At 42.1% G+C, this 25,267-nt stretch overlaps 1 protein-coding gene across 2 annotated transcripts in view; it reads right to left on the bottom strand.

Moving 5' to 3' along the window:
* Nucleotides 1–25,267, bottom strand: part of KCNN2 (potassium calcium-activated channel subfamily N member 2) — a 471,433-nt gene that overhangs the window by 94,611 nt on the left and 351,555 nt on the right. For both annotated transcript variants that reach the window (XM_045486026.1, XM_045486031.1), the window contains exon 6: nt 16,368–16,786. In XM_045486026.1, the coding sequence (XP_045341982.1) occupies nt 16,368–16,786 (419 nt within the window). The remainder of the gene's footprint in view (nt 1–16,367; nt 16,787–25,267) is intronic.

The following is a 25,267-nucleotide window of genomic DNA, read 5'->3' as shown; positions in this document are numbered from 1 at the left end:
AAAGAAACTTTAAAAAACAAAAGTGGGCAGAGGATCTGAATAGACATATTTCCAAATAAGACATAGAGATGCCCAACAGGGATATGAAAAGATGTTCAACCTCACTATTAGGGGAATGCAAACCAAAACCACAATGAGATGTCACTTCCCACCTGTTAGAATGGCTAGGATCAAAAAGACAAGAAATAAGTATTGAGAGCATATGGAGAAAAGGGAACCCTCATACACTGTTTGTGGGAATTTCAACAGGTGCAGCCATTCTGGAAAACAATATGGAGGATCTTCAAAAAATTAAGAACAGATCTACCATATGCTGTAGCTATCCCACTTCAGGGTAGTTATTTGAGGAATATTAAAACACTAATTTGAAAAGATGTATGCACCCCTATATTCACTGCAGCATTATTTACAAAGTGTCCATGATACGGAAAGTAAGTGTCCATCAACAGATGGAAGTGTCCATCAACAGATGAAAGGATAAAGGAGGTGGTATATGGAGTAGTCCACAGCCATAAACAAGAAGGAAATATTGACATTTGTAACAACATGGAGGGGTCTTAAGGATACTATGCTAAGTAAAATAAAACAGATGGAGAAAGACAAATACCATATAACTTCACTAATATGTGGAATCTAAAAAGGACCCAAAAAAATGAACAGACAAAACAATATAAAAACCAACTCATAAATACAGAGAACAGGTTGACGGTTACCAGAGGGGAAGGGGGATGTGGGGTGTATGAAATGGGTGAAGGGGGTCAATTGTATGGTAATGAATGGTAACTAGACTTTTCACAGTGATCACTTTGTAGTAGATACAATTGTCTAATTTTAATGTTGCATACCTGAAACTTATATAATGTTACATACCAGTGTTAAAAAAAACAAAAAGACTCAACAAATGCTATTTTTGCCCCTGCTTCAAAGACTGACCCGGGTAGCTCAGTCAATTGAGCATCCAACTCTTGATTTCTGCTCTGGTCCTTATCCCAGGGTCATGGAATGAATGGAGCCCTGTGTTGGGCTCCACACTGAGCATGGAGCCTGCTTAAGATTCTCTCTGTCTCCCTCTGCCCCTCTCCCCTGCTCATGCTCTCTCTAAAAAAAAATATTTTCTCAATTAACACAGAGCTCCTCATTAACTTTTGTTAACTTACTAAATAGTAAAACTCTAACTGCTTACAAATGAACCAGTTTCTAGAAGATAATAAAATAAAGACATAAGATTTTTTTTTCTATATTTAACATACCTTATTCCTATTAGAAGTATTCTCTATGTTTCTTGGAGGTTTAAACTTACTACGTGAAGTCACTCATGGAGCGTTACTCATCAGCCCTCTATCGTTCTGACTGATGGGCACACATTTGTGCAGAAACATTTCCCTCACAAGTCCTCATGGAGTGATGATAGTTGTTGTTGGTCTTGATCTGAGAGAACTAGAAAACTCATAAGGTCTTACAAGACCAAGGTGCTAAAGGGCTCTGTGCTCTGGGGATCAAGATGTTACTAGATATGGTTTTTATCCTTGAAGAGTTTGGTTCAAGTGGGACTTTTATACCTTCATTTACACGGGGTGGAAAATACCATAGATGCTCAAAGAATACCTTGACACTGGAGAGAGAACGCATCTCCTTACCTAACCAGCATCAGATGAAGGTTTTGAGCATATTATATTATATTAGTGACTAAAGACTTCAATAGTCTTTCTGGTTCTTCTCAAAGACCACATCAAACCTGTCTATGATGGACCTTCATCCCCCTTACTATATCCATCATCACACCCCTACACAAAACACCTGTCAGATCACTCTAAGTGCCAATGGCCTTGGTAGGGCTCAAAGAACAGGAATCAGGAAGATACAGTGGGTGAATGGTGGATGAGAAGAGAAACAAAAGCTATTGGTATTATAAAAAATGAAGAATCCTTAATCAGGAATGCAAAACCCGACAGAGTGGCCTCTCACTTTAAAGTGACACCCCTGAGCTTCGTAGAACCTATATAAAGATACAAAACAAAAACACCTTAGTAACCACTAGAAAGCACAGTAGGCAGATGAGAAAAATAACAGTAGGAAATCTAAGAATACTCACTCCTTTTCAGACACACAGTGAGCCAGAAATTCTAAGAGCTGGCCACCACTAAGCCAGATTAAAATTACTGACCAAAGCTGATCTTTCTGTATTAGATACTTCATTTTATAATGCCTTCTGGGTGGGGCAGGGGCGCCTGGGTGGCTCAGTTGGTTGAGTGTCAGTCTTCGGCTCAGGTCATGATCTCACGGTTCGTGGGTTATAGCCCTGTGTCCAGGGGCTCAGGGCCTGGAGCCTGCTTCAAATTCTGTATATCCCTCTCTCTCTGCCCCTCCCCCACTCATGCTCTGTCTCTCTCTGCTCTCAAAAATAAAGAAACGTAATTAAAAAAAATTTTATAATGACTTCTGGGAAAAAAGCATACAATTACCCCAAAGTAATAATAAGTGGAGATCCAGGATGCTTCTCCATAGATGTCTAACACAGGTTTGGTTTTGTTCAAAACAGAGAGCTTATAACCACTAAAATGCCCACTCACATGAAATATTGGGAACCATTTACTTAAATCAGGAAAGTTATTATATTTAACTTTTCACTCTGACCACTGGCAAAAGATATTTTCTTCAATCCAGCTTGATCTGAATATGTCTTTAATATAAGTTTTTTTTTTTTTTTTAATGTTTGTTTTTGAAAGGGAGAGTGCGAGCAGGAGTGGGGAAGAGAGAGGGGGACAGAGGATCCAAGGCAGGCTCCTCGCTGACAGCATGAGCCTGATACAGAGCATAAACTCACGAACCGTGGGATTATGACCTGAGCCAAAGTTGGATGTCCAGGAAGCCCGATCTGAATACTTTTTGCCTCACTTTGTGGCTTTCACATTTACAGACCATGATCCTTACATGGACGTTGCATAAGTAGTTCTAAAGCCCCACACTAGATATCACAACGCCTGCAAAATTTTATTTATGTAAGTATTTTTTATTTATTTTGAGAGAGCAAATGGGGGAGGGGCAGAGGAGAGAAGGAGAGACAGAATCCCAAGCAGGGTCTATGCCGTCAGTGCAGAGCCCAATGAAGACTTGAACTCACGAACCTGAGCCGAGATCAAGACTCAGATGCTCAACCAACTGAGCCACCCAGGTGCCCCTGCAAAGAATTTATTTTAAAATGGCATCTTCTTCTGTTAGACTATTCAATGCAATTCAGTAAACTGAAACAGTCTTCCTTATGTAACACAGAAAGCTTTTAGAATATTAAATCTATGACAAGCAATAGATATTAGGAGTGGCTACTCAAAAATCCCTTGCCTCTGAGCCATTGTGGAATACTGAATGTCAGATACCAGGTGCACTTTCCTGTGAGTCGTACTACGATACCCCATCACTGTGATACCAAGCATACTATGAAGGATAATCAAGCAATGGGATCTGGCCAGGCAGCCCATGGCTAGAGCATCACTCTTCCAAAGCCATGACACTGGACTGTCATAAAGTCCAGTGAGGTCACACAAACTAGGGGAGGGGGGCTTGGTTTCTAACAATCTTTAGCTACATCCCTAAAACAGGGTCCCGCCTGTTACAACCGTTTACCCTTAGTCCCAAAGATACCTATAGATCATTTAAAGCAAATTATTGCCTTAACTGGGACAAAAAAAAAGGAATTTTAAATATCCCCAATAGACGCAAGTCAGGAACATCTTCCCCCTAAATACTAAAGGGAAGGACACTCTCTAGACTTCCCCTTTCTTAGTTATTACAATCATCAAAGCAATGCAACAACAGGAAAGATATTTTTTTAACTTGGGTTAAATAAACAATCTCCCTTGCTCCTTCCTGGCTTTCTGTTACTAGAAAATAGTGGTTACCAGAAATGCAAGACTTCAGGGTAGCAAAAAGCAGCAAGAAGCAGCATACAAAGCAGAAAAACTTAACAAGGGAGTCAAGTCTCTTCAAAGAGTTCATCACAGCCCCCTGGGTAAGCATAGCTGGCTTTTTTTGCAGACTTTGGGAGGCCATGTGAGAGTGGTTTAGAGCAAGAAAAGACGGTCACTGCAGAAAATATGGTGTTCAAAAAACACACGAATGAACACAGGAAGACAAGCCGAAGAAAATATGTGCAAATCACATATCTGAGAAAGGACCGGTAATCAGAATATAGAGAAAACAATCTTTAAAGATCTTTTAATGTTTTTTTTTAATTTATTTTTGAGAGAGAGAGAAAGAGCATGAGTAGGGGAGGGGCAGAGAGAGGGATAGAGAGAATCCCAAGCAGGCTCTGTGCTGACGTGGGGCTCGATCTCACAAACCACGAGAATATGACATGAGCCGAAATCAAGAATCAAACGCTTAACTGACTGAGTCACCTAGGCGCCCTGGAATATAGCAAAACCTCTTATACCATAGTAAGATAAACGATCCAATGTGAAAATGGGCAAACAATTTAAAAAGACATTTCCCCAAGAAGATACATACATGTCTGATGATTATACGAAAGGTGTTCGTCATCATTGGTCAGTGGAGTGCTGCCAATTACCACAGTAAGACACTACTTTGCACTTGCTAGAATGGTTATAAGATTATATAAATAGGGGCGCCTGGGTGGCTCAGTTGGTTGAGTGTCAGTCTTCGCCTCAGGTCACGATCTCACGGTTCAAGAGTTTGAGCCCTGCGTCAGGCTCTGTAGTGACAGCTCAGAGCCTGGAGCCTGTTTTGGATTCTGTGTCTCCCTCTCTCTCTACCCCTCCCCCATTAACCCCTCACAGATGGTTGATTTTTGGTGGGAAGGTAAGATGGTACAGGCCACTCCTAGATGCCTACCCAAGAAAAACAAAACCCATTTTGCACAGAGACCTCTGGGCAAAGAGTTCACAGCAATTCTATTTGCAACAGCCCCCAAACAGGAAGCCTTCTAATGTGTACCAACTGGTGAGTGGGTGAATGCAGTGTGACATGTCCTTACCACCAGAACACTATAGGTCAATAAAAAGGAACAAACTGTAATACATGCTACAGCGGGAAGGAACATCAAAAAACCTTTAAGTGAGGCAAAAGAAAAAACTATGCATTTTCTGACTCCGTCTCGGTGAGAGGCTCAGCAAAGCCAATCTATGGAGACAATGTACTGGTGATGGTCTGGGTCTGAACAGAGCAGACACTTCAAGCAAATGGGAACAAGGGGTCTTTTGGGGGTGAGGCAACTTTTCATTTTTAAATTTTTTTTATGTCTTTATTTCTTATTCTGGGAGAGGGATAGAGTGCCAGCGGGGGAGGGAGAGAAAGAGGGAGAACAGAATCTGAAGCAGGCTCCAGGCTCTGAGCTGTCAGCACAGAGTCTGATGTGGGGCTCGAACTCACAGAGTGTGAGATCGTGAACTGAGCTGAAGCAGGGAGTTTAACTGACCGAGCCACCCAGGTGCCCCCGGACTGAGGAAACTTTTAAAACTCAACAGAGGTGATGATTGCATAGCTCTCAACATTTACTAAAAGATGACTGTATCTTTTAGTTAAAATAGGTAGAGAAGTTATACCTCGATAACGTTGTAAAACAAACAAAAGCCGGAAGAATGACCAAAATCCTCTTTTCTTCTTACACGTTAGCCAAAAATTATGGTGAAACTCAGCATGAGGGTGTTTTGTTTTGTTTTGTTTTGTTTTGTTTTATTCCTTCATGTATTCACCAAGCATGTACTAAACGATGGCCATGTTCTCAAAACGGCTTTGACTTCACCACCAGGCCATATTAAGGCTTCTGAAGATTGGGCCGTTTCCAATATCCCTAGGAATTTGGCAGTGATCAGACTCTTTATGAATCCATGGGCTTTTGAATCAGGGACAGGACAGGGCTGGATGTGGCATAGTGGGAGAGTTCGAGAACTGGCGCACCCCTTCGTGGGACCTCAGGAAGCACTGCTAAGATTGGATACTGCTCTACCCAGCTGGTAAGCACCAGAGAAACAGCACATCCGGGACTTCCTGGGGTGTCCAGCCAAGCAGTCTTCTTGGGGGCTCTACACCCCCAAGACCAACTCTGGGATACACTTCTAAAACTCATCTCATTCCTTAAATGAATAACCATAACATTAAGCAAGCCCTTTAATATGTACTAAGGCTATGAAAGTGTGTTAGGATAGAAGGCAGATTTGTCCAAGCTCTGGAAATTCGCAAAATTTGTATATTTTATTACATGCAAAGGTGCTTTTCTTTTCTCCAATTTCTTTTGCTATTTTAAAGCTATTTTGTATTAAGGTAACATTAAAAATAAAAATTATAAATTTATTTATTATTTAAAGAGAGAAAGAGAGCATGAGTAGGGAAGGGGCAGAGAGGGAGGGAGAAAGAGAATCTCAAGCAGGCTCTGAGCCCAACGCAGGACTCTATCTCACGACTGTGAGATTATGACCTGAGCCGAAATCAAGAGTTGGATGTTTAACCGAATGAGCCACCTGGGCACCCCAGAGGATATTAAAAGAAAAAATAACATACATATTCCTTCAGGCAACTGGGGAAAAGTTGAGTTTTCTCCAATAGAGCCTCACTGTAATATCTAAGAAATATATTAATTTTCTTAAAGACAAAATAGCTTGAATGTTAGGGCATCTACATTTAGACTTTATGGTCTTTCTTTTTATCTGGCACAGTGGTTCTGAAGTTCAAGGGCATAAGAAAGCTGCACAGGACTGCATACATACACCCTAATACACTGTATGGATTTTCCAAAGTCAGATGACACTCAGGACCCATAGACCATTAAATGTGTACATCAGCATGAATGTCAGGATGGTGGGGGGAGGGACTATAATAAAATCATTATAAGATCAGTGAGTTTGGATTCCTGAGCTGTTTTTGGCTTCTTGTTTTTTGCTTGTTTCTTTTGTTTTTCTTGCTTGAATATAACCACTGCTGGTATTTTCAAACCATACTGTTCAAACCAGGATCTCCAAGCATCTTGTCAATAAATATTAATTTCTCATTGTTCTCTCAGAAGGCAGGTCAAAAACAAAAACAAACACAGACAAAAAGATGACAAAAAACAAAACAAAACAAAAGAAACCCAAAAAAAAAACCCTATCTATGGAGGAATGAAAAAAATTGAGCTTGACAAAGTATTGGCTTTTCTTTCCATAAGACTTTAATGACCAATTTATTTGGCAAACATTATACTGAGCACTGATGCTTTGCAAGTCACAGATGGATGATGAATGCTTTCAAACCGCTGACTTTTATAACTTGAAAAGGCCCGTTTTAAAGTTGTGACTCATTTATGAGTCTGAAAAGGCTATATCCGTATGTATGAATCAGACTCTGGAAGGCTAAGTTTACAAAGTATTACATTACCATCAACCACAAATTACAAATCCATTGATGAAATGCTTAGAGTTTACTTAGCAGCGGCCGAAGCTTTAAGTGGTAAGAAATAATCTAATTATCTAATACACTGTGATCAATCAAGATGCCCATTGGATGCTTCCGCAGCACTGCAATGGATCTTTTATGATCACTTTGACAACTACTGACGAAACCTGATCACAAGTAACATGCTTCAAAGTTAAGGAAATCAACAGGAAATGAGCCATCGCTGATGGTCAGGGTTTAGAAAAGAGTAGACCTTTCTGAGAATCTCCTAAAGAATATGAAATAAAATCACGGATGGCCCATCGAGCAAGCGAGCAAGTGTTCAAAGATGTAGCTCCTCATGTCACATTCTCTTGCATTGGATCCTAGGTAAATAATTAAAAATAGTAATGATAAATAGAACAAATGAGACTCTCAGATGCCATCAATCTCTTCCTTCTTGAAAATCTGGCTTATAGCATATAAAAAACAAAGCAAACTAAAAACTCTTTTGAAATGAGAAACTTGAAAATTAGAATCCAGACCATTTAAGCATTCTGAATAGTTCATCATCTATTGAAACCTGAAGTTGTTTTATTTAAAAAGCATGCTCTAGAGGGAGGAAGTTGGCAATGTATGATCTTAGAATAACAGATTCACACCTGGTCACAAAAAAGTAACCACCACAAGGCTGATTAATTTCCTAGATGTAAACAGCTACCATGCAGGAATAAGGCTGTATCTGTTTTACCTCCCTATGTACAAAAATGACATGGAATTCAGGCAAACATTCAATGAAAGGGGAACCCCAGATCATAGATTCTCTATGAATTGCTGCTAAAAGTCTGGAAACCTGTGTAGTTACAAAATAGGATATTCTCACCGTGCAAAGGACTTTTCTTATCGACTCCTTCATTGATGCTGATATCAGAAGACATAACCAATCCTTGTGTTCAAAGCAGCTATTTTATATGAAGTTTTATGTTGGATCAAGTTTTACCGTGGGACACAACTTGTCTGTAATATTCCCCAATATACTGTCATAATAAGAGGTTTCAGCTGCATTTCAGAAATCATCTTCCAGGCAATTAGAAAAAATGCAAAGTAGCAGACTATTAGTGACAGCTTTTTTTAAAAAAAAAAGAGACAAGTCTAACTTGATTAATAAAAGAAATAAAACAAGCTTTTAAGATCCTGAATAATCGATTCTCAACACAACTGAAACTCCGCTCCCCAGGCTTTGATCATTTGAAAATTAAATGCCCAACCTGTTTTCACTTAACTGTTTTTAGTGGTGAAAGGAATGTCTTAATCCATCTAAAATGCACTTTAGCTCACAAGAAGCTATACAAAACAAGTTCCCTTGTTTGCCCGTCCAATTTTCCCACTTTGAAAAAGAGCAAACCATTCTCAAGTCATTTTTAGAAAACTTTCCCTCTTAACTAATGCATACTAGTTAATGCATTCTTGAACACTCCTGGAGACAGAGCAATCAGATCAATAGGAACAGTGTATTTATTGGGTCACTGGTGTCTTTCTTAACCGAACAAATCGTTTCCAGTGACAAACAGCACCTACCATTTCTACGTTATTACAGATTGTTCGTGTCTGCTTCTCTGCCTGGTAACACTGCCACCAGAGTTCTTAGCTCCGCATTCTTTACCCTTCCTTTCTCTCTGTCCCAAACTCGACCCCCTCCCCCACATTTATAAAACCTGTAAAAAAAAAAAAAAAAAAAAAAAAAACAGGACAAGAATATTGTGCGAAAAGTAAAAACCCCTTTCATTCTCTGACTTCAGTTATTGACATGTCAACTCAGGTTCCCAGAAGATGTGGCCAAGCAAATGCCCCCTTTTCCCCCTGGACTGTCCTGGTGCACCTGTACATCTTACGCACTCTGAGAACTCTTGCAGGAAAAAAGAAAACACAAAACAGGGGTGCCTGGGTGGCTCAGTCAGTTAAGTGTCTGACTTCAGCTCAGGTCATCTTACCTGATTTTACCGCTTTGTGAGTTCAAGCCCCATGTCAGGCTCTGTGCTGACAGCTCAGAGCCTGGAGCCTGCTTCTCCCTCTCTCCCTCTCTCTCTGCCCCTCCCCTACTCTTTCTCTCTCTCTCTCTCAAAAATAAATAAACAAAAAAATTAAAAACAAAACAAACAAGAAACACAGCAAGATACTTTCCTTTGTGTAATATAGCCCGGGTCCACAGTATCTGGTCTCACTCCTCAAATACAGTGTCCAGTGAAGCACACTTTGGATTGAACACTCACCTATGCTCTTCATAAAAACAGTGAACCCTTAAAAAGTACATGACGGGATAATTCCCAGTTTCGGGGGCCCCAAGCGAGGGGGTTTAGACTTCCTGTAAGACATAAATGTTCCTGAAGGTTCTCTTGAAATATTTGATTAAATGCCTTAGCCTAAGTCTGCACGAACAAGAAATCACTTAACAGCACGAGGCCACACTTTCCAGGTTGTTTTAGCAGAAAGTGTTCTGGGGTTGGTTTTAGCTCAAGTGGTGACTTCGTGGTTGGTCATTAGAAGAAAAGTGTTCTTTCCGGGCTTGATATCTGCCCCAACATAAGGGCAAAGCAAAAACGAGAGGGAGAAAAGATACTGGTCTAGGGAAGCCTCCTCCTAACAAATGTAGACTACAGAAATGATGCCAGATGTTTGTCACACAGTTTCTTCCTACCTTTCTGAAAAGACGGGGGGAAGGGAGAAGAAGAGTGAGAGGGAGGGAGGGTGGGAGATAAGTCAAAGAAAAAAGGAGTTTTTATTCCTTACCGGTAAATCAGAGGAACATGATCTGCCAGGATAAGTAATACCACCAGGAAGAGACACCTCCTACAGGATGCCCTCATTAGTACAGAACATTTTCCAGAAATCTCTAGATGTGCTGTTCTCAGTGGCAGGAGAGGGATAGATCTGCAAAGCAAACTTCTCTAGAGAGCCATTTTCTTTCTCTCTCTCTCTCTCTCTCTCTCTCTCTCTCTCCCCCCCCCCATCTCAAAAGCTCTCTCCTTTTAAAAAAATATTCTTGGGGTGCCTGGGTGGCTCAGTCGGTTGAGCGCCTGACTTTAGTTTAGGTCATGATCTCACAGTCCATGAGTTCAAGCCCTGCGTCAGGCTCTGTGCTGACAGCTCAGAGGCTGGAGCCTGCTTCGGCTTCTGTGTCTCCCTCTCTCTCTGCCCCTCCCCTGCTCATGAGCTGTCTCTCTCGGTCTCAAAAATAAATTTAAAAAAAATTTTTTTTTAAATTTTTAAATATTCCTGGACTGGTTCAAATTAACTAAGAAGAGAATTTCTATTAGGTGTGAATCCTTCTTTAATATGGAGAGAATACTCAGGCCTGGTGGGGTTCATTCAAATCCAAATTTCAAACCAAGGATACTGGAGAGCTGTGTGTTGTATGAGGTATTGCAAACTTCACAAAAGGAGGGAGGGAAGGAGGGAGGGAGGAAGGAAGGAAGGAAACATTTAAGAAGTGTAAGATGTGGGTGACACTGTATCAAAATCAACTTTGTAAAAAATAAGGCAAATTTCTTTTTTTTTCCTCTGTATCTCACCAGTCACAATCTGGAGATTTTTGTGCAGCAGAATGGGAAATCAAATGAAAAAAAAAGTGGGGAAAATCTACCATCACAAAGCTGGTTAATGATTTTCTTCTCCTTTGCATATTCACACAATTAGGAAATGTTATCTTGGGAAGAGGAAAGCTTATCGGGACTCCTGGGTGGCTTGGTCGGTGAAGCATGTGTGGTGAAGCGTCCAACGTGGGCTCAAGTCATGATCTCACAGTTTGTGAGTTTGAGCCCCACATCGGGCTCTGTGCCGACAGCTTGGAGCCTGGAGCCTGCTTTGGATTATCTGTCTCCCTCTTTCTCTGGCCCTCCCCCACTCATACTCTGTCTCTCTTTCTCTCTCTCTTTCTCAAAAATAAATAAGTCTTAAAAAAAATTTTTTAAAAGGATGAGGAAAGCTTACCAATCCATTTTGTTTACAGAAAAGAAATGAAGACAGGAAGAAGTGAGCTGGTTGGTCTGAGGCCGCACCACCCCTCCATGGCACAACTGGAATGATATCCCAGCATCCCAGGTCGAGTCTGGTCTCTCTCCCTTCCCTGACATACTACTTTTGTGTCCTTTATGTAACTGCAGGCCACAGGCTCTCATTTTTTTTTTTAATGTTTATTTATTTTTGAGAGACAGAGAGAGACAGAGCTTGAGCGGGGAGGGCCAGAGAGAGAGGGAGACACAGAATCCGAATCAGGCTCCAGGCTCTGAACTGTCAGCACAGAGGCCAATGCAGGGCTCGAACTCACGAGTCGTGAGATCATGACCTGAGCTGAAGTCAGATGTTTAACCGACTGCACCACCCAGGTGTCCCAACAGACTCTCATTCTTGATACGAAATGGGCAACTTTCACTTTCTAGTGATATGACCATAGGACTGGTCTGTCACCGAGTGACCTCAGCATGTTAAAAACCATGCACACTGTGGACTGCGAAGAAGATGTGACTCAGTTCGCCTCAGGCCTTCTGAATTTAGTAAAGGAACAGCTAACAACAGTTAAGATGGACCACTTTTGAAAAGAACATGTATGGCACATGCACAATTTTGAGGCTATTTTATTTCACTGGCCCTTTGCAGAGTAGATGAACTAGGGAACCACTTGTACAGATGTATATCCTGTTAAACTATGAAAAAAAAAAAGCTTTGAAAAAAAGGGGGTGCCTGGGTGGCTCAGTAGTTAAGTTTCAGCTCAGGTCATGATCTCACAATTTGTCAGTTCGAGCCCCACATCGGGTTCTGCGCTGACAGCGTGGAGCTTGTTTGGTGTTCTCTCTCTCTCTCTCTCTGCCCCTCCCATCTTCTCTCTCTTTCAAAATAAATAAAACTTTAAAAAAAGCTTTAAATTATGCTTTTACCCACATTATTATGCTGTTATGTGTCATTTCTAACTAAGGGCAATCTTCATAAACTAAATGGGTTTATCAGCCAACGTTTTCCATACTTATTCTTCAAACTTTACATGCACATCTGCTCCAGAAAATATCACAAGCCTCTAAATACCTTGATTCTGAGCTAACAGAGCATTACCATAAAAGAGTCTACTTTTCTTTAAAAAGAAAACTTTAGGGGCACCTGGGTGGCTCAGTCGGTTAAGTGTCTGACTTTGGCTCAGGTCACGATCTCACCACTTGTGAGTTCAAGCCTGGCGTCAGGCTCCATATTGACAGCTCAGAGCCTGGAGTCTGATTTGGATTCTGTCCCTCTCTCTCTGCCCCTCCCCCACTTGCACTCTGTCTCTCTCTGTCTCTTTGAAAAATAAACATTAAAAATAAATGAATAAATAAATAAATAACTTCAATCCTTCAAATGCCATCCTTAGGAAGACAAGTTCTAAAACAATTCAGATACTTGATGTTAAAGCCTAGTCACTACAGAATTTCTCATAAAAGCAGGTGGAGTCAACAAACGTGTTGGCCTAGGCTCTTTCCCTGGATCCCATTAACACGACTGTAGATAATTTCAAGAGAAACAAACAAACAAAAAAGCTTAAACTCAGAAGGACAGCAAGGAGTGACAAGACAATATTAAGGGAGCTGAAAAGCCAACTGCCACATGAGAACTGACCTGCGTGACTTGAGGAAGGAGAACGCTAGACCAGGAGTGGTGAAACATGAAGCAGCAGCCATATTGGCTCTGAGAATCAACCCCTCACCCCCACCCCACATACTCAGGAATCCTTGGCACCAGTACCTCTGCAAGTGGAGATCAGGACGGAGTTTTAAATGCAAGGACAGGTTCAAATTCTGTGTAAACACGGGTAGACACCTACATTCCCTTCTCCAGTGTGTGCAACTGGTAATGCCTTTTTGCCACCCTGGCGGAAGCCGGGAGGTTTACTGTCGGAGAGGTAAAGCACAAGATCTGTGGGCTGACTGCAGGGCATCAAGCACCATAGGGAGAAGGTTCACAGATGAACAGGTGAGCCCTCTTCTCTGCCCTGTCTTTCAGTTCCCACGATGCTATCACCTAGGCTGGCTCCTTCATGGTAGGACAGGAGAACTAACTTCCCATGAGCCTGTCAGATTGCTCAGGAAAGAGAAAATACATAAAGATACTGAAAATAGTGTTCTGTGCCCCACCCCACGCCCACCCAAACGTCCCTGCAGTGAAGCCCACAGTCAAGAGTTCTGGATTTGCACAAACACTTCCATCACTCAGATCCTGAGTGCCTCACTGGCAAGTACAAGCAACAGCTGAGGCTACCTAACTACTTAAGGAAACCTCCTAAAAACAAGCCAAGGAGTGCCTGGGTGGCTCAGTCGGCTAAGAGTCGGCTTCAGCTCAGGTCATGATCTCACAGCTCATGAGTTCAAGCCCCACATTGGGCTCTGTGCTGACAGCTCAGAGACTGGAGCCTGCTTCAGATTCTGTGTCTCCCTCTCTCTCTGCCCCTTCCCCACTCATGCTCTGTCTCTCACTCAAAAATAAATAAACATTAAAAAAAAAAAAAACAGAAGCCAAAATCAACACAAAAGTGAATCTTTGGGGAAACAATGCATATACAAAGAGAAAAAATTTCAAAAGCTATCATTAACATCTCTGGGCAAATAAAACAATGCCTCTAACAATAAAAGAATGATGCTAATTTTTTTTAAATGGGCATTTAGGGATCAAAAATGAGACACTGGAAATCAATATATATTAAAAAGAAATTAATTTCCAATAGAAAGTTTGGAAGATAAAAATGAGGTTATCCACAAAACAAAACACAGGAACAAAAATCATGAAATAACTCAAGAAAATTTACAGGAACTGAAGGACACTAATTCCAAGAGTGAACAGGAATTAAATTCTCAGTACTCTAGACCAAAATAGATTCACTCCAAGATATACTCTGATGCAAATGTAGAACAATGATCCTAAAAGCTTCCAGAAAAAAAAGGGGGGGGGGCATGAAAAAGTGAGAATACTATCAGACTGTTGGATCCTGGATGCTACAAGAAAATAAAGACTTCAATATTCTGAGGGAAAGTGATTTCCAATCTAGAGTTTCATACCCAGCCCAGTTATCAAAGAAGCACTAGACAAGATAGGCCATATATACACATGTAGGCTCTGGAAAAAAATCTCCCTCTCCCCCACATTTTCTTAAAAGCTACTGGAGGAAGAATTCCATCAAAATGAAGGAATAAGTAAAGACAAAGGGAGAAATGAGGTTCCAGAAAAAGAGTAGGGGCGCCTGGGTGGCTCAGTTGGTTAAACGTCTGACTCTTGACTTCGGCTCAGGTCGTGATCTCATGGTTCGTGAGTTCGAGCATGGAGCCTACTTGGGATTTTCTCTCTCTCTCTCTCTCTCTCTCTCTCTCTCTCCCTCCCTCCCTCCCTCCCTCCCTCTCCCACCTCTTTCTGCCCCTCCCATGCTCTCTTTCTCTTAAAATAAGTAAAATAAACTTTAAGAAAAAGTTTATTTTGTGACTTACATATACAGCATATAAAGCATATGCCACATATAAAGAAGCCAAAGGACATCCCTAACATGATGGACAAGGAAGTTAGAAGCAAGAATTGTTTGTCAAGCTGAAATTGATAGATTGCTTAATATACACGAATCTAGCAGAAGAGCATTTATATAATGGAGGTGATTTCTGGAAAATAAAAATCAAAATGCTAACAACATACTATACTGTTCAACTACAAATGCAGATCATATAGTCAATAATGTTAGTGTGGAATGTAGATCATTGGCATTTATAGCATGTATAGGGAAGATGGCAATTACCCTTTTGGGGGTAGAGTCATGAAAGGCGTGTGCATGTGTGAAAAAACCCCTCAAACCCCAACTTTCATAAAAATCTAGATAAAAAAATCTAGTGGTAGCAAAATAAGCAATATCATTTAGAAATATGAAAAGCAGTTACCAAAAACCTGGCTCAATAAACTTTAAGTGATTGCTTCTGTAAAATCGAAATGGGGAAGGGGCATTATAGATTTGCTATTTTGGCAACAATTCTCACGCACATATTTTTCTTCTTTATCTATCTATCTATAATAATATATGTAATATATAATATTATAATATATAATATAATATATATAATACAACTTTGACTTTCAAAAGCTAAATTTAAAAAAAATCTGGTTACTACAAAGAATATCCAAATATGTAACAGTTCTATAAACCATGAAATTGCTCCTATCTGTCTATTGCTAATTTCAAGTTGGATTTTCCCAACCAAGATCACATGAGATCTCTCCCGTCATTATGATAGAGTTCCTTCTATTTATGTAACAAATCTATTTTTGTTTGTTTGTTACATGACAAGGTTAATATCACTGACACTATTTACTAGTGAATTCAGTCAGCCAAACTGGGAAGCTCCTGAATTCTGAGAATGTGTGTCTAGCTTTAAGCCACCAGAACACCTCATATAGTAAAACAAATACTTCTCCTTCTCACTAACTGTTGAGTTCAATAAAAACCAAATATTATATCTATAAGCTCCTTATCAACAATCCCATGAACACCATTATAAATAAGGACTACAACTGACAAACCACACTGAGATATTCCTTGAAGTTCAGACAGCTTGAATCCAATGTTTCCACTGGATTTCTGTCTCAACAATAATCCATGCTATAACCAACATGGCACCAACATGATTCGGTATTACCATTGAACACACATTTCAGGCAGAAATCTCCTATAAGATTTGTAGGTTTCTAAATTTTGCCACAGGTTATAAAGACAGCCCTCTACTGAAAACTGATCAAATCAGAAAGAAAAATACATAATCATCAAGGCATTACTGTAAGCAAAACTGTTAAGCAACGTTTTGTCAGGCTCATTTAAAAGAAGCCCAGTGGAGAATCCAAAGTTTTCAAGAGTGAGTCTCTATGTGTGCCTCTGGTCTAAATAAAACATGTTCTTTCTCCCACTTCCAAGGACACCATATGGCAAATTACGTTCTCAGGAAAAGAAACAAACTTACCTTTCACAAGCTCGGACAGTCCATGCGGCAATTATCCATAAGGAGATACTAAAAACCAAGAGTACAGTTCCTGGACATATAGTCATTAAAGTCTTCATAACAAAACGTGTATTGAAGTTTATCTTATTAAGTGCTCCAATGCTTCTAGAGGAGGCATCAGTGAAAAGTTTGCTATGTAAAAGCATGACTCTGGCAATCAGATAGAGTCTTAAGAACATTGGTATAGATAAAATAATGTCCACATCAGCGGTGGTTGTGGATGGGGCATAGGAGAAGGCAAGCCGGGCCGTCCATGTGAACGTATAATTCCCAGGTATGGGATGAATAGCACACACCAGTATTTCCAAGCAGATGAAGAAAATACGCTCATAAGTCATGGCTATTCTCCAGTCATCTGCTCCATTGTCCACCATGAACAACTGAAAAAATAAAGTAGAAAATCAGCTTCAGTATGGCATGAACGGTCTACAACGTGTTAGTGCAGATTTTAAAAATACATAACAGGTGACTTTTTAGCAATCATGGCAAGGTAAAGATTCTAACTTTTAAATGCTAGCCAGGTACGCTATTTTTAGAAAATGGTATTGGCGCAAAAGGAGAACTTGGTTTTGCAAAAATTAAAATGAGAAACTTGCTACACAAGAGCTGAAGTTATTCCGGGGGCGGTGCTCCTGGACGATCGTGTAAGTCACACCATTTTAAAAGAAAGGGTTGCGCCTATCAGCAAGGCACCCCACCCCATCCTTGATGAAGCTGGAATGGACTTGCCTTAGGAACGGTCTGTTCTCCTCATCAAGGGTCTGGATCTAATCCCTTCCTCAATTCTAACCACGTTCTCAGTGAAATCTATTTACGGTGCCTCTGCGGTGCTTATGGCCTATAACGCAACTGTACATGAGCGTCCTTATAGGAAATCTTAATTGGCTTTGGGGAGAAAACCACAAGGGACCACAGACAAGTGTGGCAGAAACATTCCTTCTGGTTTCTCCACCTACTGATCTACCTTCTCTTTTCTTCTGTTCTCCCTTAGCCTTTGCTTGGATTATTAATTTGTTTCCAATCTTTCCTTCTTCCTCTTCTTTTTTTAATATTGTAAGGATTCTTTTTTTTTTTAATGTTTATTTATTTTTGAGAGAAAGAGACAGTGTGAGCGGGGAAGAAGCAGAGAGAGGGAGACACAGAATCCGAAGCAGGCTCCAGGCTCCAGGCTCCACACTGTCAGCACAGAGCCCGATGTGGGACTCGAACTTACGAATCATGAGATCATGACCTGAGCTGAAGTCGGACACTTAACTGACTGAACCACACAGGCGCCTTTTCAATCTTTCTTTAATAAAAGTTCTTTTAAAAAAATGTCTGTCATTTCTGGGGCGCCTGGGTGGCTCAATAGGTTAGGCATCAGACTCTTGATTTTAGTACAGGTCATGATCCTGTGGTTTATGGGACTAAGCCCTGCATCTGGCTCTGCACCAATGGTACAGAGCTTGCTTGGGATTCTCTCTCTCCCTCTCTCTCTCTCTCCTCCTCCTCCTCTGCTCGTACTATCTCTCAAAATAAATAAACTCAAAGAAAAAAAATTAAAAAACAACTTCTGTCATTCCTCATGCCACAATGAAAAAAAAATAACAGAGAAAAAGGAGAGAGATAGATATGTAAGTAGATAGACACACATTCAGGCAGACAGTGGAAGAGACAGAAAAGAATGTTTCCTGCATCTTCCCTGGCTTCTCGGTAAACAACTCCACCAGGCTCTAGGAGTCTGTAAATCAGAGGCATCATCTGGAAATGTGCGGGGACATTTCTGACTGCACAGCGACTTGTGGGGGCTCCTGGCATTTAGAGCCAGGAAGCCAGGGGTGCCACACATGCTGTAATTCTGGGAGTCCCACGCGCAAGAAAGACCCGTCTGCCAGAATGCCAGTGGAGCTCCCCCACTAAGAGATGACATATTCTTTGCCTTTTGGTAAGTAGCCAACTTAAGCAGAAAGCATGAGAGGAATGCCACCCAAAATGAGAACAGTGCATTCTCAGGTAATTGACTCGCAACGGAGGCGGGCAGGGCTCGTCTGCTCTACAGTTGGAGCCCAGCTACTCTGCTCTTGTAGAGTCAGGAAAGCGATTTTCCCATGTTGGCTACAAACCCCCCTTCTAGTTTAATTATTCTGTAGGCATAGCTTTTCCCCATGTTATTATCCCAATAATGCTATCAGTGTTACTCTGCAAGGACCGGAGTCTGACAGCAAAATGTACCACACTTCTTTCTGGGACCTCGAGGAGATGGACAGCCAGCAGAATCTCTCATACACATACCGAATTTTAACAAATTAAGTTACATTTGGCAACATAACGGCTTGAGTGTTGCCTTTATCCTAAGTTTTCAGCTGGGACTTTCAAAGTTTGAACAAATGCTAGTAGACAATGAAGACATTTTTTTTTCCAGTTTCCAGGAAAGAAACAGGTTGCAAATACAGAGCAGGATAAGTTGACTACAGAAATATTCTTGTTCAGGGATGCCTCAGTGGTTCAGTCGGTTAAGCGTCTAACTCTTGGTTTCAGCTCAGGTCACGATCTCACGGTTATGCAATCAAGCCCTACATCAGGCTCTGTGCTGACAGCACTGAGTCTGCTTGGGATTCTCTCTCTCTGCCCCTGGTGAACGTGTTTGTGTTCTCTCTCTCTCTCTCTCAAAATAAATAAATTTTTTTAAAAAAGAAATATTTTTGTTGAGTCTCACCCCTTCCAATACCATATTAACATAAAGGATTTCAATCTAACAGACACAAAAAGATTATATGGATATAATGGTAGAAGCCTGCTCAACTTTGTATCAGCAAGTATCGGGGATCCCCAAATCTCTTGAGATGTTTACATCCAAAAGAATGCACCCTCAAACTAGTCACTCTGAGAGGCTATATACATTCCAAAGATGCTGTCACTGTCCTCTTTAGAAACTGCTGTCAGGGCGTGGCACAAGTCACATAAGAAAAATAATCCTATTATTTAAATCCACATTTCCATTTCTACTGAAAATGATATTACCCAGCTTGATTGTCTATTTTCTTCACCCAACTTAGCTCCGGATGACTTGGCAAAATGTCAAGTCCATCCCCAAAAGGGCTCAGGGTCACCAAGCCTCCAGGTACTCCTAAGCTGTGCCACAGATTCAGAGACTAATTCCAAGACAGGCTTTCCACGCTCTGTTCTGGGCAACAGCGGCATAAATGCGACACAGGTACCTTCCCAGGTAACTGGTGAAGAAATGCCAAGCTAGATGGGAGAATTCTGACATTGCTCCCAAAGAGCCTCCTATCTTTCCAGGACTGGCCCTCTCTCCATCACTCACAATGCACCTGCTCCTCAGACCTCCCAGCTACTCCCCTCCTGACCAGGCTGGTTCCTGCCATTCGTGCCCATCACTTCAACTGTGACCTCACCACATTCACAGCTGCCCTCCCTGCTGTTACATGCAGGTGGGCCCACCCCGGTAACCTCCAAGTCGCGACCTGCTGTCCAGGGTGTTGCAGATGGACTGGGGCCACCTGTGCCTTCGGGCTCAGCTGAACCCGCAGCCTCACACAGGACTATTCCCCCATCCTCCCTAGCGCCTACTCTGAATAATCACCTTTCCCCTTGAAGGCCATGCTTTCCCCCCAATATCAGAAATGCCCTCGACTTTCTACTTCGGCCACCATCACACCACATCTCACCCTTCTCCCCTTATTTTCCGATAAGGAAAAATCCAAAGCAATGCTATATCCCAAACCAGTTCTGCATGGAAAATCTGGTTTCTGTGCTTCCTCTCTCAGCTAGTGCAAATCTCGATGGTTCACTATAAACAAAGGAAAAGAAACAAAGAAGAACCCCTCCCCCAATCCCTCCTACCACCCCCCACTCCCAGCTCTGTGTGCCACAGGTGATATTTTCTGTTCTCCTTCATCCCCCAGCGTGCCCACATGGCTTTTGCCACCATCAGGCCGCTAACAGGACTCTTGGGAAGGTCAGTAAACACATCTTAATTATGAATTCCAGTCCTTCCATCTTAATTCTTACTTGACCTGACATTAATCATTCCTTCCTTCCTAAAAAAGATCTCTTGGGGCGCTTGGGTGGCTCAGTAGGTTGAGCGTCCAACTATGGCTCAGGTCATGATCTCGCGGTTCATGAGTTCGAGCCCCGCATAGGGCTCTGTGCTGATGGCTCAGAGCCTGGAACCTGCTTCAGATTCTGTGTCTCCCTCTCTCTCTGCCTCTCCCCTACTTGTGCTCTGTCTCCCTTTCTCTTAAAAATAAATAAACATTAAAAAAATTTTTTAAAAAGATCTCTTGGCTTGTGTGACATATGGCTTCCCCCCAACCCCCATCTGCTGCCACTCCAAAGGATCCATCTCTCTTTCCTTAAATATCCACCTTCCATTAAGTGTCCAACTCTTGATATTAGCTCAGGTCACACTCTCATGGTTGTGAGATTGAGCCCTGCGTTGGGCTCAGTGCTGAGCAGAGAGCCTGCTTGGGATTTTCTTTCTCCCTCTTTCTCTGCTCCTCCCCGACTCATGCTCAGGCTCTCTCTCTCTCTCTCTCTCTCTCTCTCTCTCAAAATAAGTAAATAAACTTAAAAAAAAAGTCCACCTTTCTCCTCCCTCCCCAGCTAAGTGCCATTACTCTCCTGAGGACCATCTCTGACGCTTCTCTCACTCTGTACCTTCCTGGACGATCTCCTCTATGCCTTCTATCTCCACTACCAGAGCCTTCTACCAAAAACTATCCTCCACCTTTTAATAACCTTGGTAAAAATATCAATTATATCAGCCCCCTGCTGTCAAGATGGAAGCCATTCAAAGGCCCCCATTCTGCAATCTGGTTTTGCCTATCTCTTCAACTTCAGCGCCTATTCCCCTTACCTTTATCTCCCTCTAGGTGCAGAAATTCCAGAACACAGTACCTTAACAGTGCTTCCGTGTGTTTTGTGCATTCTGCTCCATGGACTGCAAAGTCTTCCCACCTAGCAGATCCTTACTCCTTTAACACCAAGACTCCACGCTCACTTCTTTCTAGGACATTGTGCGTGCCCTAGCCAAATCTAAAACTCCCTCCTTTATTCCATGATTTCTGTATATGCCTCTTATTGATACCACAGAGGAACAGTAAGGATTTCCTTGCAAGATTATCACCCCCACTTGTCTGTGAGGCTCCTTGAGGACAGGAGCCACGTCTACCTAGCAGAGAACAATAAGTACTTTCTAATGAAGTGCCTTATTACGATTCATTTAATACTGACTATCCTAATCACTGCATAGGTCCTAATGTTAATTAAATATGTTCATGGAAGTTGGGCATATAAAAGCGTAATACAAGTGAAGTAAATCTATGCCATGTTTCAAATGTGTACAGAACACATCCTACTAAATGCCAAGGCATTACAGCAACATCATTTTGCAACTCCCTAGGAAGTCCAGAGAACATTCTTCTTCAGTAACTTCCCCAGAAAAACTTTCTATCACGTAGTTGCTTTTTACTACAAGGGGTTTCATCCACACCTCAAATGAGTTTTATTTTGGCTTCATTTGATCACGCTACATATTTCAAAGCCAGGGTTAAGGAAACAAACAAACAAACAAACAAACATAATTTATTCTACTCTGCAGATAATCCCCAGCCTAACCTGCTGCTTATTCATCCATTTGCTAAATATCCAGGGTGCTCAACACTCAGTGTGCACCAAGCACTGTGCTACGTGCTAGCCGTACAACAGCATTTACAGCAGACAGAGGGTCTGCTCTGAGAAGCTAACTTTCACCAGGAAAGAAAAACAAAGTCAAGAGAGCAGACTTGAAGCAATTTGATAAAGCAAGTATGTCTGTGGACACTGCTCTGAAAAACCAACAAGTGATGAAACAGGGAAGAATAAACTGGAGTTGACAGCAGATGTGGGCACCGGGGAAAACGTGTGCCTAAGTTCCTGAGAAGGGGGGCCAATCCCATCAACAGCCAGGAGAAGAACCTTCTAGGCAGGGGAAATGGACAGGGAAAGGGCATGAGCTTTATAAAGCTTAGCGTGCTTGGGGCGCCTGGGTGGCTTAGTCAGCTGAGCGTCCGACTTCAGCTCAGGTCATGATCTCATGGTTTGTGAGTTTGAGCCCCGCCTCAGGCTCTGTGCTGACAGCTCAGAGCCTGGAGCCTACTTCAGATTCTGTGTCTCCCTCTCTCTCTGCCCCTCTCCTGCTCATGCTCTGTCTCTCCCTCTCTCACAAATAAACATAAAGAAAAAAAATGTAAAGCTTAGTGTGCTTAAGAAAATAAAAGAATACCAGGGTGTTTGAAACTAAATGATCATGGGGCTGAGTGGAAGGAGATGAACTGAAAGAGACAAATAGGGATCAGACGTGCAGGACGTTGTTGGCTGCGGTATCCAGACTGGATTTCATTTCAGGCTCTGCAGGAATCCACTGAAGGGTATTAGGCAGAGGAATGGCATGATCTGGTTTACAGCTTGAAGGGTTCATCCTCACTTTAAGGGATACCAAGGACACAGGGGAGGAAGGACTACTGCATCTGATTGGCTGCAGTTAGTATCCCCATGACCTGGACTGGGGGGGTGGGGTTGCCATGGAAATGGAGATAGTGGGCGCGCTAGAGATATAGTTTGCAGATCTTGCTAGAACTTGCAGAGGGGCTGAATGTGGGAGTGATAAAAGAAAGAAAAGAATCCTAGGTGGCTGAGTTTCTACTCTGGAAAACACAGTGGCTGGCCATGCCATTTCCTGAGTACAGTGGGCTGGTAGGGGGAGGAGGGAAACAAAGATTCTACATTGGCCACTGTCATCTGAGCATAGACGCCACGCAGGTAGCAGTATATGCAAGTCACTGAGAGAAATCCAGACCGGGGGAATGAACTTGGAAGGTATCACTAGTTAGGTCGTTTTCTGAGATGAGTGGGAAAATTGGAGGAAGTGGAGAGAAAAGGACAGGACACAAGGCCAAGTCCTGAAGGACCCCTCAGTGCAGAGGGCAGATGGAAGCCAGACAGATCGAGCCAATCTGTCAAGTAGGAAGACAGGAAAGTGCGGTAAGGAGTCAAGGGTGAGGGCTGTCATTCCAAACTGCAAAATAATATTTCCATAGAGAAAATGGAAAACATTCTTAACATCCTAGCCATTCAACACCGGATTCCATGTCGTGTATTAAAATCCACCTGTAAAAATATTCCCATTATATTGCATATGATCAAAATATATGATGGGTTTCAAGCTCGCTTGTGGGGGAGTTAGAGTAATCAGAATGACGGATGCCAAGACATCTTTATACTCGTTTTTCACGTTGATGCTAATGAGAAAGATTTTAGGGGCAATGCATGACGACGGTTCAATCTGCTTGCATTCTAGAGCTATGGTTAATGGTCTTTGCCAGAGGTTTCAAGTAACGTTACGTGCAGGCATAACACAGAATCTGTCCCCAGAAAATACCCTCCCCCACCACAAGCTTGAGCTTCCCAATGTAACTGTTTTCTTTCTGCTCTGATACCCAAAATATCCTATCCTTGAAGTCCACTCTCCAAGATGAACTTGCAGTGGAGGTCATTCGGAGGAAGAGGGTCTGGAGCTTAGTGACAAGAGACCTTCCTCACAATTAACTCACCTGCTGGCGTGGGGACTTCTGCTCACCCAGCCCTCCAGAGCGAGGGGCTCACACGCAGAAGCCCCAGCCGCCTTCTGTGTGTGCTTTTCCTCCTCAATGAGGTTCTGAGTTCTGCAGTCTGATCTGGGACAGCATCTTACATATCCCGCATTTCCTTTCTAGTAAAGAATCCAGGGCAGTGCTCAGCACAAACGTGGTGCTTAAAAAGTAGATACTGAATAAAATACCTACAGTCGTGGATTTGTTAAGAAAGCAAATAGAGGCAAAATAACAAAGGAAACTCCGAAAAGGAAGAATAATAAGGGAGAAGCAGCCCCGACATATTATCAAAGTAATAATTTTTTTAAAGCTTATTTTACTGATCTCGAGAGAGAGCATAGGAGGGGCACGGGGGGTGGGGGGAGAGAGAGAGAGAGAGAGAGAGAGGGAGAGAGAATGAATCCCAAGCAGGCTCCACACCGTCAGCACAGAGCCTGATGTGGGGCTTGAATCCACAAACAATGAGCGAAATAGTGACCTGAGCCAAAATCAAGAGTCAGATGCTTAACGGATCACCTAGGTGGCTCAGTCGGCTAAGCATTCGACTTCGGCTCAGGTCATGATCTCACAGTGGGTTCGAACCCCGCATCGGGCTCTGTGCTGACAGCTCAGAGCCTGGAGCCTGCTTTGGATTCTGTGTGTCCCTCTCTCTCTGCCCCTCCCCCACTTGTGCTCTCTCTCTGCCCCTCAAAAATGAATAAATGTAAAACAAAACAAAACAAAACAAATACCACGTGGGGAAAATGTTCACAACTGTTATTGGAACTGAAAATGTTCACAACAAAGGACTTGTTTCCCTGGTATATAGGTTCCTACAAATCCTTAAGAAAGAGACAAGCAATCCACAGAAAAATGGGGAAAGGACATAAAGAGCAGGTCATGGAAAAGCAACTAAAAATGTCTCATTAACCTACTGTTTTTTTCTTAAAAAGATGCTCAACTTTAATCATAGGAAGAAAATGAGATACCATTTTTTTTTTTTTTTTGACCTGTCCTGTTGCAAAAAGATCAAACAGCTTTGCAACACACTAGAAGAGTGGCGGGATGGGGATACAGTTATGGTCATACATTGTAGGTGGAAGTGCACATCCACATGACCCTTGAGAAGGCGAATTACCGGGTTGGAAACACACATATTCTTTGACCAGGCCATTCCATTTGAAATTTGTCCTACTGATATATTTGCACATGTGATCGGTGAAGATATAGGATCATTTAATACGGCATTGC

Source organism: Leopardus geoffroyi, chromosome A1 (assembly GCF_018350155.1).
Source record: "Leopardus geoffroyi isolate Oge1 chromosome A1, O.geoffroyi_Oge1_pat1.0, whole genome shotgun sequence".
Taxonomy (NCBI): Eukaryota; Metazoa; Chordata; class Mammalia; order Carnivora; family Felidae; genus Leopardus; species Leopardus geoffroyi.
The sequence above is the reverse complement of the archived record's forward strand: the minus strand, read 5'-3'. Positions and strand labels throughout refer to the sequence as shown.